Source organism: Trichosurus vulpecula, chromosome 5 (assembly GCF_011100635.1).
Source record: "Trichosurus vulpecula isolate mTriVul1 chromosome 5, mTriVul1.pri, whole genome shotgun sequence".
Lineage (NCBI taxonomy): Eukaryota > Metazoa > Chordata > Mammalia > Diprotodontia > Phalangeridae > Trichosurus > Trichosurus vulpecula.
Window position 1 is genome coordinate 92,240,882 of NC_050577.1, and position 15,586 is coordinate 92,256,467.

General features: G+C 39.2%; 1 protein-coding gene across 1 annotated transcript in view; it reads left to right on the forward strand.

Moving 5' to 3' along the window:
- Window positions 1-4,573: 4,573 nt before the first annotated feature.
- The window catches only part of XRCC2 (X-ray repair cross complementing 2), a 36,424-nt gene continuing 25,411 nt past the window's right edge, over window positions 4,574-15,586 (forward strand). Inside the window, exons 1-2 of the mRNA XM_036760542.1 lie at window positions 4,574-4,664; window positions 5,301-5,677. Of these exons, the coding sequence (XP_036616437.1) occupies window positions 4,574-4,664; window positions 5,301-5,677 (468 nt within the window). The remainder of the gene's footprint in view (window positions 4,665-5,300; window positions 5,678-15,586) is intronic.

The following is a 15,586-nucleotide window of genomic DNA, read 5'->3' on the forward strand; positions in this document are numbered from 1 at the left end:
GTGTCTCCTACTGAGGCCTGCTTGAACTTTGGACCGTTACCACATCCCAGGTAGCTGAGTTCTCCTGATTTTCCTAATTCCCTGGTTCCCGATCCCTACTGCTGCCTGGATCCCTGAATTTCTTTCTGGCTTTTTGTCTTCTATCTTTGACCAGCTGTTGCCCATTACCTGGTGTAACACATCTAGGTGCTAGCCTCTGCTAGGTTTCCATTGGTTTCCAATAGGCATTGGTTGCTCTGTGCTTCCATTTATTTAAACATGTAATAACCTTAAAGACACCACCTCCTTGGTCTGTGACTCTCTGTCATATTCTAGAGGTTGAGGTCAAGCGCAGGATTGGTAAAAACACTCCCGGTCTTTGAGGAAGTAGAGACTACTTTCTATAGATATTTCTGAATTGCAGAACTCCTTTTTCTCACCTAAGATATTCTTGACTATGAAGGACTTTACATAAGACTTGCCTTGCCTTGCTTGGCAAACCTCTCCTAATATTCCAGTGGTTTCTGATATTTAGACATCCTCTGTGGAAATTTTTAAATTCTTAGAACTAGAAGAGACCAAAGAAGCTATCTAGTTCAAATCCATTTTGTAGATGAGACAACTGAGGCTAGAGAAGGTAATAAATTGTCCAAAGTCACACAGCAGTATATAAAGACCTGGGGTTGGAACCCAGGTCCTCTAATTCAAATCCACTACTTTCCCCTGCTCCATGCTGCCTCTCAGTTGAGTTATTTATTGCATATATGACTAGAAATCTTTGAATAAATGGCACTCATTTAATGAGCTTAAAGATTCCATTATAATTTCAAATGAATATCTTCAAGATGGAGTACTTTATAAGAAAAGTGTTATTTCAATAAAGGAATATTAGTGCTTAATTGATTTTTAAAAAAGATTTTGTCATATGTGTTTCCTTTTGGTGTCCAATACTTTTCTCCTCATAAGGATGATAACATATTTATACATTAACATCAGCACATAAGAACCATGTTTTTGGTTATAGATCAATATTTAAATGTGACTGTAAAAATAGGAGGAAAGAAAAATTGGAAGTTACATATTACAGACACCTATTGAAGACTTTATCAAAGGGGAAAAATAGTGTTTACTAAGAAATGTTTCTGAGGCATTAAGAAATGGAAGTTGTAAAGGGGAAACCTTGATAGATGACACCCTCCCCAAAAAAGAGCGCACCAAGTCACTATTGTTCATTCACAACTTCCATTTCCCTCCTTACTAGCTGTGTGACCCTGAGCAATTAACTTCTCTTTGCCTCAATTTCCTCATCTGTAAATTGGGGATAATAATAGTTAATAATTCTTCGCAGAGTTGTCATAAGGATCAAAAGAGATCCTAAGTGTAAGGCACGTAGACCAGCCTCTAGGACATAGTAAGGACTAGCAATTATTATTACTTGTGTCATATTTTTATTGGAATTAGCAATTCTGTTGCACATAGGCTTTCAAACTCCACATTGCCATATGCCCAAGGGGAATGCTTACTTTGGCACTTTCACAACCCAAAATAGAATAATTAAATTCAAAGCAATTCTGTCTCAGAGTCTTTCAGCCATACATAATTTATGGCACTAAAACCTAGAGCAATGGTTTCCACCTTTTTCAAGTAGAAGGAGTCCTTTTATAAACTCAAAATATTTTGCATATCCTTATACGGTAGTAGTTGTACAATTAGTATCTCTAGATTGAAAAAAATTTTAACTACAAAATGACTGTCGTGCATATGGACTTGAGGAACCCTTGCAGTAAACTCTTAGGGGGTCTAGAACCACCTACCTAAAGGGTTCAGAAATTCCAGCAGAACATACAGAAATGTTATTCCTACCTAACTTTTTGGGTAGAACATGGCTAATATTGCAGGGGATTATAGTGAGATAAGGCAAATATGTATGAGGGAGAGGTAGAAGAAGACCCTTCAAGCTAACAAGTTTGGATTTTAGTTGGTAGATAATACGGAGTCACATTAAAGAGTTTTTAAAAGGTGGAATGATATGATAAGATCTGTGTATATGCAAGATGAAAAGAGTTGCCTGGTTCATAGTAAGTTGCTGGTCACAGAAGATCTTTCAGCTAGGACTGAATGATCATTTGTGAGAGATGTAGAGGGGATTTATTCATGCTTTAGGTAGGGCTTAGATTAAATGACCTTTAAGGACCCTTCCAGCTCTAGGATTTCATGAGACTCTCTACAAATGAATATGTATATATCTGGTATATATCTGGTATATTTTCCTCAAAAACAAAAGAGGCATATATATTTCTCAAAAAAAACAAAGTGACATTACTTTATAGCCACATATTTCATAATAAACTTTTAGATTGGTTATAACCAAGGGCTAAAATATAAAGAGTCTCGACAATAAGAATATAGGGCCTGCTCTTATGTCACTGTCACAATTCTATCAATGTTGGGAATGATTTGTTTTCATCCTGCAAGGTAGGCATTGTTATTATTATGCCTTTCATTCAAGGATGAACATCAATTGAACTCCAGAGGCTTTATTATCTACTTTATTAACAATAAAGTAAAAAGAAGGACAAAGAGATCAACAAAAAGTATTTAAGGAATGAGGATACTAGCTTCCTGAGCAGACTGCCAAGTGCTAAAAAATCCGACCTTTCCAACAAAGATAACCAAGCTACCCCCAACACGCATGTTGTCTTCTTCCCTAGAGTGTGAGTTCCCTGAGAGGAAGGTTTTGTTTATTACCTGTCTTTGTATCCCCAGTGCACGTACCATAGTGCCTCCCTCATAGTAAGGGCTAGGGATAGCAAAGGGCTATAAATGTTTTCTGGCTGACTGATAGGTTTGCCAACATGCAGGTAGTCATTTGCCCTCCAAAGGGGTGGTGTTTGTGCTATGTTTTGACTTCTTTCCCCATACCAAAATCTGTGGCCATGGGCTTTTATTACCCTATCCTTCCTTCCCCTTATCGACATCTAATGCATGCACATTAACAAAGCGAATATTTAAGCTTCTTTTCTGTTCAGTGGAAGCATTTGGGGAATGAGGGGTTAATGAGATGTGATATGCAGAGAGGAAACTGAAATGAGGAATGATTACTTTATTCCAAAGCACAAAATTGGATTTAAACCAGAAGCAACAAGAAAACAAGCCATTGATCATATCACAATAAAATTTTTTAGAAGGGCAGACTTTTTAAATTTGTGGGTTCAGAATCACAGAATCTCAAGAGCTGGAAAGAATCTCAGAAGGCATCAAATTTAACCTGTACCTAAACAAGAATCTCTTCTAGGACATATGCAGGAAATGCTTATCCAAACTTGGTTTGAAGGACAATTAGAATTGCCCTTACTTCAATTAATCAACCAAAAAACACAAGCACCTATTAGGCGGTGTAGTGCTAGACCCTGGGGATGCTGGGGAAGCCCTCAAGGAGCTTACTGTCTACCAAGATTCTCAAATAAGTTGATACAGGAAGTATATTTTTTAAAATTCAAGATAATGGAAGGGGAACTTATAATTGGGGGAATGTTTCAAATATCTTTGGGTCACAGTTTAAGACTTAGGAGTCTAGTGCAAAAGTCAAAATGAAAGATGAGAGTGAAGTAGGGAAATGGTTTTGTGAGTGGAGAGAAGTGAATGGATAGTGTGGAGATAGGTTCAACAAGAATTGGCATAGGATAGGAAGGATATGGAAGGTTGATGAAAAGGAAAAAACCAAGGATGATTCCAAGGTTGCGAACCTGGGTGACCAAAAAAACAGCAGCACCCTCAACAAAAATGGGAATGAAAGGGTTATAGAAAGACCTGCATGAAATAATGAAGAGCAAAATGAGAACCAAAAGAACATTGTATATAACAGCAATATTGTTTTAAGAGTAACTTTGAGCAACTAAGTCATTTTGACTATTATAAATACCCAAATTAACTACAAAGGACCTATGAAGGAAGATGCTATCTGCATCCAGAGAAAGAACTTATAAATAGAAGTATGTATAATATGGTTTTCCAACACACACACACACACATATACATACAAATATACACATACTTGCATCTAATGGTTGCCATCTCTGAGGAGGAAGGGGAAGGGAGGGGGGAGAAAGAAAGCTACATGAAAACTTTATTATATAATAGGAAAATAAAGTTGTACATAACAGATTTGCAGTTTCATGTGCAATCCTCTTTTTTTCTATTTTATTTTGTTATGGAAATGCTTGGGTTTTTTTCTTAAGTTCAGAATAAAAAAAATTTTTTTAAGGAAAAAAAAGAGGAGCTCCTTTAATTTTCTATTTGTAGCCCTAGCTTTATGCACAGAGGAAGAGCTCAATAAATACTTTTTCATTCATTCAAAAAAAATGGTGATGTTTGGAAGGTGAATAAGTGTAGCAAGTAATTTGAGCTGTCTTTGGGATATGGTAGATGTCCATCAGACAATACATAATACTGGACTGGAGTTCAGGAGAGGTTACTATAGGGCTTAAACATATTTAGACTTAGGAGTCATCATCAGAGATGACAATTGGACCAATAAGAGCTGACGAAATTACCAATTATTTGTATAAGGAAAGCAGAGCATCTAAGACAGAAGATGGAGGTAGTTGAAATGTGTGATAGGACACTCAGTGGGTCAGAGGAGGATGACTTAACAAAGGAAACTAGGAAGAAAATTGGTGCAACAGGTAGGTATTACAGAAGCCAAGAGACTTTAGAGTGTCTTAAGAGGGGTGATCTTCAGTCAAAAGCTGCAAAAACACTGAAAGCAAAACCCTTCAGGAATTGAACAAAGGATAGGACATACTTATCACACATGGTAGATCCTTAATAAATATTTATTGAATGAATGAAGACAAATAGCACAAGATGACTGACTGGGGGAAAGGGAAGTGGAAAAAGCATCAAACTCGAAGTTGTCTCCGTTAGACTAGACACAAGCGTTTGCGAACGAGTTTAAAAAGCCCATCCTGCCAAGCAGCTATTCCTCTATTAATAAGCACCTGCACTTTTTTTTTTCCCCTCTAGAAACTCCAATGCTCTGTCACTCTGGAAGCTTAAGGTATGCTACATCATATATTTATTTCTATTTTTGTCTGGATGCGCGATTTTATCGGTGTGGGGACACTTTGTGAAGGAAACTTTATCAATATATAATACATATAATATATAATCTTACTTTTAAAAAAAGTATCCACTAAATTATGCATATACAGTTGCATACTTATTAAGAATGGAGAAAAAAAAAGACCCACTTATTTATAGAGTGTATGTTAAATAGTAAACATTCCATAAAGTTCCTCGTTTTATTCAATAAATATTAGCTGATCTTGAGGACGCAAAAAGGAAACAGTATCACCGTCTGTTTCAGTTCATCTCCCCGGGAGACCGACTACAGTTGCCGCAGGGGAGTAGAAAGTCCAGATGTCAGACTGCGGGGAGGAGGGGCCAGGAGGCAGCGAGGCCAGCACTAGGGCGGAGGGGAGGCCCAGGCTCCGAAAACGCGCGTGCGCAGGACCCCTCCTCCCTCTGGCACCGCTCGGCGCTGCGCGCATGCTCGTCGGAGGGCTGTTGTGCTTCCCAGGGCTCACCAGCCTGGGAATCATTAAATGGCGCGGAAGGAGGGAAAGTTGACTCTCCGGTCCCTAGAGCCTCGGGGGCGATGAGCGGCGACTTCCGGAGGGCGGAGTCTGGGACGGAGGTGAGCCCCGGAGCGTTTCTTTAAGGGTGGTGAGAGAAGGTTAAAATCCGGGGTGACACGCGGTCCTCCTGGAGCCTCTCCAGCCAGGGTCGCCTCGGTCACTTCCCAGCCGCGAGGCACCTTGGGAGGGACCTTCGCGGGGCGGAGGCGGACGTCGTAGCCCCTCCTCGGGCAGCTTCCGAGTGGGAGGGGGCTGCTGCTCCCTCCCTTCCTCTCCCCCCTCCCCCCTCCAGTGTCACCCCTCCCCCCTTGCTCCGGTCCCGCCCTCTCTTCCCCCTCCCTTTTTGTCTCCGCCCCTTTCTTTCCCCTCTCCCTCCCCCACATTCCTTCCCATTCTTCCCTACTCTCCTTATCTCCTCCCCTCTCTCCTTCCTGCTTCTTCTCTTCCTCCTTCTTCTACTTGTCCTCGCCTCCTCTCTTCCATCTCTCCCCTCTCCCTTCCCTTTCTTTCCTCTTGCATCCCCGCTCAGACTCACAGCCTCCTGCCTCAGTCTAAGCTTCCTGCGTGTAGGCACTTAAAGGTGAGCTGAGTGGAGGGGTAGGCACCTCCCTTCCAGAAGCTCCTCGTGCCCCCCCTCTGCCACCACTAAGGTTTGCCCCCTGGGGCACCCTGGATGCAAGTAGATGGAAATAGGGAAGGAGGGTGGAGAGCAGCGGAGAGGCAAGGGAGGAGAGAAGGAAGCTATAGAGGAAGAGCAAACTTTAGTATTAATGCAGTCAGCAAACATCCATTGAGGACTTGCTATGTACCAGGGCACTGTGCCAGAGGCTGTGGGGAAAGAGAAGGATGAATAATCCCGTTCACAAACATTTCACAGGATCCCAGATTGAGAGCTGGCAGGAATAATAGAATACTATTGAACCCAACCCTCTCATTGTACACATGAAGAAATCGAGTCAACGAACCTAAGAGACTTGACCTGCGTCATACAGCTGTCTAAGGCAGGTTTTGAACACGACTCTTCTTGAGTCCTAGTCCATCGTCCTGTGCACAAGTACCTATTAATCATTTATTAAGTACCTTCATGCCGCTGGTTAGGTGCTGGGATTACAAATTTAAAAGGGGATATCACTGTCCCTAGGAAGCTTACAGCAGGCCAGTAAGACTAACATATAAATAAGCAGAATGCAAGTTGTTATGTGACAAGAGCAGAGGACAGGTTTTGAAAACAGTGAAATGCAAAGGAAAGATTGCTTGAAATTAGAGTGATCCAGAAAACTTTCATGGAAAAGACTGCAGCTCCCCATCTTATACTTGAAGGGGAGGATTTTGATTGGAAGAGACAAAGGGGGAGTAAGACACAGCCCCTGCTCTCAAAGACTTTACAGTCAAACCTTCACTTTGGACCCCTTTTTGATCACTCAAATAATAATTTTTGGCATACTCCTCAACTCTTTCCTCTCCCTCAACCCTTGCTTTCTATCATTTATCAAAAGGTGTGAATCAGGGGAAAAGCATGCATAACTTTGAGTTTTTAAGCTTCAGAGAATTAGTTTTAATTCAGCATTCATTAAGTACAAAGGAAAATGTAAGAAGGAGATGGATGGAAGGGGTTAATAGTTTCTCTGTTGCCTCTAGAATAAAATCCAGATTCTCATCTTGGTGTTTTAAAAGCCTTCGTAATCTAGCTTCCATCAGCATTTCCAGTTGTGTTTCATTTTATTTTCAATGCACTCTGCCAGTTCTAGTCAAACAGGCTTGCTAACTGTTCTCTCTACATGATGTTTCATCTTGCCTTTGTGCCTTTGCATAAGTCATTTCTGTCTCTGGAATGAATTCCCTTCACCCTTCCACCTAATAGGATTTCTGGCTTCCTTCAGAATAGAACTGAAGTGCTATTTGAGGCTTTTTCTGACTTTTTTCAGTGAGTAGCCCTCTGTCCCTCTTGACGTGACTTTGTATAACTTTATATTTGCTTATTTTTGTACCTGTTGTGTCGTGTCCACTTCTCCCTCCAACTCCTTGAGCATGAGAGCTGTTTAGTTTTTTTCTTTATATTCCGACTACCTAGCACAAAATCTTGCACAAAATAGGCATTTCATAAAATGTTTGTTGAATTGCATTTGTGGAGGATGTGACACTGAGCTAGACCTTGAAAAGGGGAATGACATGGAGGTCAAAGGTCCAGTCTGGGGTGAGGGAATGGTATTTTAGGAAGTGGGAATAGCATGAGCACACAAAGACTGAACATGCAAGGTTTATAGAGAGAATGGACAGTAGACCATGAACCACAGGGCGCAAGTAGTGGGAGAGAAGATTGGAAAGGTAGGTAGGGCTTACACTTTCAAGGAGCCTTGAGTAACCTAAAGTAACGTACAAGTAGAGAGATTTTATTCAATGGAGAGACTTGAAGGAATTTAGAGGTTGTTTAATAGGTAGGAAGGAGCCATGAAGGTGTTTCAACAGATAAGTGATATGATCAGCGTCCTACGTGTTGATGAAATTTCACCTTAGCTTAGCAAGTCCCAGGCTTTCCACTTCCAGGCCTGGAGGTAACTGCAATGCCTGTACCCTTTGTACTTCACCTATCCAACTCTAGCTTCTCTCTATATTATATTATATTCAATTATATTAAAATATAATTATATTTTATTAAATTATATTAAAATATAAGCTTCTTGAGGCAGCTTTGTTGGTTTGTCATTGTATCTCTATCTAGCCCTAAACACAGTGTCTAGCAAATAGTAAACACAATATAAAATTAGTTATTATTATTGTTATAAAAGAGAAGTGGGAAAAGCTTCTTAAAGAAGGTAGAACTTCAACTGAGATTTGAAGGAAGACAGGAAATGAACAGAAGGAGTGTTCCAGGCATGGGGTGCAGCCAGTGAAAATGCCCAGAGACAGGAAGGAATAGCAAGGATGCCAATCAACATCAGTCAGTCAGCAGTCATTTATCAAGAGCTTACTATGTGGCAGGATTCAAAGAAAGGCAAAAACACGTCGCTCACCTCAATAAAGCCTACATTCTAAGGGGGGATGGGGGTGACAACATGGAAATAATTATGTATATACATTATAGCTGGAAGATAATCTCTGAGAGTTCTTGCAGAATTTAAAATTTGAGCCCAGTCTTGAAGACCAGGATGTTGAAGTCATTCCAGGTATGGAAGAGCCAGTGTAGTGTGTCTTGTTGGAGGAATAGCAAGGAGTCCATTGTCTCCGGATTGTATGGTACATGGAGGAGAATAAGGTGTAGGAAGATTGGAAAGGTAAGAAGGGGCCAGATTATGAAGGGTTTTCAAAGCCATAGGATTTTATCTTTAATCTTGGAGGCAGTAGTAAGCTACTGGTGTTTGTTGAGTAAGGGGATGACGTGGTCAGACCTGCATTTTAGGAAGATCACTTTGATAGTGAATAAAACATTTACTAGAGGAGTGAAAGACTTGAGTCTGGGAGCAACTACAAATTCAGGTGTGAAGTGAGGAGGGTCTGGACCAGGCTGGTGGCAATGTCAGAAAAGAGAAGGAGGTATATATAAACAGTGTGAAGGTAGAATCAACAGGCCTTGGCAAAAGATTGAATATGGGGGATGAGGGAGAGTGAGGCACCTAGGTTGCCAGCGTGGATGACTGGAAAGGGTGTGGTACCCCAGGCACTAGTAGGGAAAGTAGGAAGAAGAAGGGACATCTCTCTCTCTCTCTCTCTCACACACAGACACTCCAGCGGCTCCTTATTTCCTCCAGGATCAAGTATAACCTGGGCCCCTTCCTACCTTTCCAGTCTCCTTGAACCTTACTCCTCTCTATATACTCTTAAATCCAGTGGCTGGCCTGCTTATGCAATACACTCTTATCTCTCAGATCTGTCTATTTTCACTGGCTGTTCTCCATGCCTGGCATGCCTTTCTCTCCTCATCTCTACCTCCTGGTTTCCCTGGCTTCCTTTAAGACTCAGCTAAAAATCTCACTTTCTGTAAGAAGTCTTCCACAGTCCGCCTTAATGCTAGCACCCTCTCTGCAGTTTATACTCTTAGTTGCCTAGGGCACTGAATTATTAAGTGAATTGCCCAGGGTCATGAGGACAGTACTAAATTTCTAGTACATTTTGGATTAAATTGGAATTTTGTGGGTTGGCCTAGGAAAGAATCATCCAATATAACATTTTTTCAAGGAGAAAATGCACGTAGAGCTCCAAACAACTCACTTGCAAACAAACTTTTGGAACAGAGCCCTTTTGTAAGCTAAGTATAGCTGTACTTAATTAAAGATTGAGTTAGAGCTTGACAAAAGTGTAACTAAGCTACTTTTTCCTCACCATTTGCCCCTCATGAAATTGTATTTGCTTCAGGTTTATCCTAATTTCACCTGTGTCCTCATAATTACATTTTCTTTCTTTTATTCTCAAAGCAGTTGCTCTCAGTTCACCTAAACTTTATTTTGTTCTTTTCTTCTTTGTCCCTTCTTTTTTGCCTTGGAAATTTTACTGATAACACTCTAAAGGTATATTCTTTCTTTGCCTTTTCTCAACTATGTTTCTCCATTTCCTTAAATCTTTCTCTGTCCTTAGCTGTCTTCTTTCACATCTCAAAGATAAAGTGACTCTTCTCGTCAAAATCCTCAAAAAAATCCTTCTTTTGATGCTGCTGGTTCCTTAAACTATTGTCCCATCTTTTCTCTTCCCTTTCACAGTCACATTTCTAGAAGACATCGATATTAATTGTGTCTGCTTTCTTTTTAGCTACCCAATCCTTAATCCTCATCATATCTGATTTCGCAGCCAACCATTCTTTTCAGGGTCACTAATGACCTCCAGATTGCCAAGTTCAGTAGGTTTTTCTCACTCATCTATCTTGACCTTTCTGTGTTATTTGAAACTAGCAACCGCTTCTTGACACCATCTTCTCCAGTGGCATTGTTGATACCGTTTGGTACTGGTTCTCTTCAGATAGCCCCCTTTTCTCTTCGTAGTCCCCCTGACTGTGGGCAGCCTCAGGCTTATCCTCAGTCTTTTTATATTCTTTCCTTTGGCAATTTTGTTCACTACTATCTCATCATCACCTCTAAGCAAATTACCTGTAGCTGTACCCATTATTTTTTTCCTGAGCCTAATTCACATAGTTCTGTTTGCTAGGCATTTCCGGCAGGATGCCCTAATAGCACCTTAAATTCAACACGTCCAAAACTGCATCTGTCATTTCCCAATTTCCTTATTTCTGTTGATGGCACCATAATCCTCCTAATCATCCAGGTTCAAAACCTTCTCTTTCCCCCAATCTCTAATTAGTTGTCAAATCCTGTCAGTTATTTTCTGAAATATCTCTCATGTCTGCCCCCTATTTTTCATTCCCACTTCCACCACCCTAATTGAAGCCATCATCACCTCTCATCTGGACTATTAGAATAGCTTCCTGATCGATCTTTTGCCTCTAGTCTACTTCATCCTTCATAGATGTGCCAAAATAATCTAGTGCACAGGTCTGATTGTGTTACTCCCCACTGCCTATAGGATAAAATACAAATTCCTTATCTTGACATTAACAGCAAGCTCCCTGCACTATGGCTCCAGCTTGCTTTTCCGCCCTTATTTCATGATATTCTCCTGTGTACACTTGATAGTTCTTTCAGTCAGACTGGACATTTAGTCATTCACTGATCTCCTCTTGCCCCTTCCTGCCTCTGTGTATTTGTACAACCTGCCTTTTTTAAGCCTGAATAGACTTCTTCCATATCTCTGTTTGTTAAAAATCATCTTCCTCCAAGTGCAGGTTCAGATGTTGCCTTCTCTGATGTCCCAGCTAGTAAATGTTCACTTTTCCCCCAATCTCATGCCTCTCTGACCTCTACTGTATACATATATTCTAACATAGTTATTTCACTCAATCCATAAGCATTTATTAAGTGCTTACTATGTGCTAAGCCCTTTATTAAATACTTTAGATATGAAGAGAAAAAGAAAACTGACTGCCCTTAAGAAGCTTACATTTCTGTTTATATGTAAGTGTTTTCCTCTACTAGATTTTAAGATCTTTGAGGGCAGGGCCTTTGCTATTTTTCATTTTCATAATCATACTCCATATCATGGTATTCAGCATAGACTAGGTGTTTTAAAATGCTGAATTAAATATGCCAAATATTTAGAGACTTGGGCAAAAAAAAATTTGCATAAAGCATATGAGCAGAAAAATTGGTGAAAGGGTCAAGTTTCTTTGTCTCCTTAAATTAGCTCATTAAATTATTACTATTAAACTTGATTGAGTTTATTTTAGGAAATCTCACTTAGAGACTCTATAGAAGGATATCAGAAATAGTAAAAGATTTCATCACTGAAATATATTTGCTTTAAAATTTTATTCCTTGGAATTCCAACCTCGATAATATTTAAAGCCTGAAATAGACTTCCTCCACATCTGCTTGTTGAAATCATCTTCCAAGTTCATGCTCAGGTGTTGCCTTCCGTGATGTCGCTCCCTGGTCTCATTCCTCTCTAACTTTACAGAAGTGTTTTGTGGGCTTTTTAAATTTGATGAGCTTTTAAAATTAACAAATTTTCATTTAAAATAACATCTTAGTTATTTTAAATTATCTTCTTATCCGTCTGAGTGATAGAGAGTAGCAAACAAAATATATATTACTTGCTTTAAGTTCTATCAGGAAGTAGTAAGTAATATCCTTAGCGGTGATAACAGCACACTGGCATCTGTTACCTAGATCTGTAAGGAACCTTAGAGGTCATTTATACCATTGATGCTCAAAATGTAAGCTGTGACCTGACCCCAGGGTTTGTGTGGTCAGCTCATTGAGGGTAGGAAAATGAGTTGGATGCTACCCTCCCCACAATAGCCAATCAGTAGGGCTTGCTTGTCTCCACCAAAATCATGCCTTCCACCTTATAGATTAAGGATAGGCCCTTTAGGGAAGTTAAAATCTAACCAGACTGACACCCCAAAGTTTGCATTAAATTTCTGCCTGTTCGCCCAACTAAGCATACCCATCTCTGTTCCTGTGCACCCTAGATGGCTACGTGAGATGCGCTTTGGAGGGTTGGCTCTACATTCAGAGATAGACATCAGTGAATTGCAGCCCAGTTACCAAGGTCTGTAACTTTAGTGGCATCTTCAGTTCTTCATTTTCTCTCAATCCACATATCCAGACAGTTACCAAATCTTGTCATTTCTCTTTTTACATCTCTCATTCCTCTCCTCTGCTCACACAAACATCACTCTGGTTCAGGACCTCCTCACCACTTTCCTGGAACATTGCAATAGTTTCTTCCTGTTTGGTCTTCCTGATTCAGTTTTCTCCCCTCTCCTATCCATTTTCCACATTGTTGTCTAAGTGATTTTCCTAAAGTGTCATGTCACTCCCCTGCTCAATAAATTCCATTGGCTCTCTATAGACTTTAAGATGGAATTGTATTTCATCTTTATCTCATCTTTTAAAAATTTATATTTTTGGGTAAGTTTTATGATGTAATCAATGTAGTAGTACATGTATGTAATTTTAAAATAAGTAAATAATCACTTATTGTGAAGGCGTGTCAATTTTTTTTTTTTTTTTTACCACCAGAGATAAGTGTCTGAGGCTATATTTGAATTCAGGTCATCCTGACTCCAGACCCAGTGTTCTATCTGCTGTCTCACCTAGCTATCTTACTTCCCTTGAAATAAATATTTTGCAAAAACAATTAGTAAATATTTAGAATAGTATACTTTACATATATGAAAATTTGTGGTTTTAAATTGTATCTTCTGAAAATGTCAACATGTATTAAGTTCAAAATATAATGTGGAAAAATTGGTGGTATATACCTATTGAAGTATGCAAATTAATTGCACAAAATAAAATTATTAAATTTATTGACTGTACAATTAACCCTGTGACTTTTTTACATCTTTAAAAAAAACTTTTAATATTCAATATGGCCTCTTATGGCATTTTTTTTATACAATTTGGCATTGAGTTGACAAGATTTTGACAGATTGTTTTAGTCTTTATTATGGAAACCACATAATATACTGGATATTATGTTGGCAAACATTTTTCCAAGTCAGGCCTTGATTATAACCCATAGCTTTTCCATGGGATTTAAATCAAATGAGTTCCCAGGCTATGAAAGCATGCTTATCTTCATCTCATGGATAAATTCTTCTTCTTTTGTTATATGTGGCATAGTGCAAGGCTGTGTAAGACTGTTTGATTTTCATTATGTTTATCAGAGTTCATTATTCCCTCAATGGGGATTAGACCTCCAGCCCAACTACAAGTAAAAAAAATGCTAAAAATATTTTATAGGTGGATGTTTTGTAGTCTTATGAAGATACTCAGACTTTACAGACTCACCTGGACTTTTTCTGATGCCAATTTTAATATAACCTTGAATGAAACAGTTTCATTAGTAAAAATTACCTTTTTCCAATCTTCAGGATTCCTATCTTTGTATCATCTTGTCTATGACCAACATGTTTTCTTCATAACAATGATGAGCAGTTGTTGGGTTGTTTTCTTTTTTACTGGTCTTCTCACTGTTTTTCCAACTTTAAGAAGCTTTTACCACAGACATATATGAACTGATGCTAAGTGAAGTGAGCAGAACCAGGAGAACATTGTACATTGTGCAATGACTAACTTTGATAGACTTAGCTCTTCTCAGCAATGCAAGTTCCTAAAACAATTCGAAAAGACTCATGATGAAAAATGCCATCCACATCCAGAGAAAGAAATTTGGAGTTTGAATGCAGATTGAAGCATACTATTTGCTCTCTTTTTTTTGTTTTTTCCTCCCGTTCATTATAATTCTTCTCAACAACACGGCTGATGTGAAAATATGTTTAATAAGAATGTATATGTAGAGCCTATATTGGATTGTGTGCTGTCTTGAGGAAGGGGGAGGGAGGTGGAGAAAATTTAAAATTTATGGAAGTGAATGTTGAAAACTAAAAAGAAATAATTTATTAAAAAAAAGCTTTACCACACTGTACAGATTGTTGTTGTTCAGTCGTTTAGTCATGTCTGATTCTCTGCAGTCCTGTGTACCATAGCACACATAGCACACCAGTCCCTTCTGTCCTCCACTATCTTTTGAAGTTTGTCCAAGTTCGTGTTCATTGTTTCCATGACATCACCTATTCATCTCATCTTCCACCATCTCCTTTTCCTTTTGCCCTCAATCTTTCCGAGCATCAGTATCTTTTGCAAAGAGTCCCATCTTCTTATGTGGTCAAAGTATTTAAGCTTCAGTATTTGATCTTCTAGTGAATAGCCTGAATTAATTTTTTTAAATAGTGACTGATTTGATTTCCTTTCTAAGGGACTCTCAAAAGTCTTCTCCAGCAAGACAATTCAAAAGCACCAGTTCTTCAGCACTTGCTTTCCTTATAGTCCACCTCTCACAGCCATACATTACTATTGGAAAAACTGTAGCTTTGACTATATGAACCTTTGTTGCCTTTGTCAGCAAGGTGATGTCTCTGCTTTTTAGTATGCTGTCTAGATTTGCCATAGCTTTCCTTCCAAACAGCAAGTGTCTTTTAGTTTCATGGCTGCAGTTTCTGTCTGCAGCAATCATTGAGCCCAGGAATATAAAATCTGACACTGCTTCCATTTCTTCTCCCTCTCTTTGCCATGAAGGGACCAGTTGCCAAGATCTTAGGGTTTGTTTTTTTGTTTTTTTGGTTTTTTTTTTGATGTTAAGCTTCAAGTCATTTGACACTCTTTTCTTTCACCCTCTTCAAGAGGCTTCTTAATTCTTCACTTTCTGCCATCAGAATAGTATCATCTGCATATCTGAGATTGTTACTCTTTCTCCCAAGAACCTTAATTCTGGCTTTTGATTCATCCAGCCTGGCATTTTGCATGATTTACTCTGCATGTAAGTCAAATAAGGTGACAGTATAAAGCCTTGCCATACTCCTTTTCCAATCTTAAGCCAGTCAGTTGTTCCATGTTTGATTCTGACTGTTGTTTCTT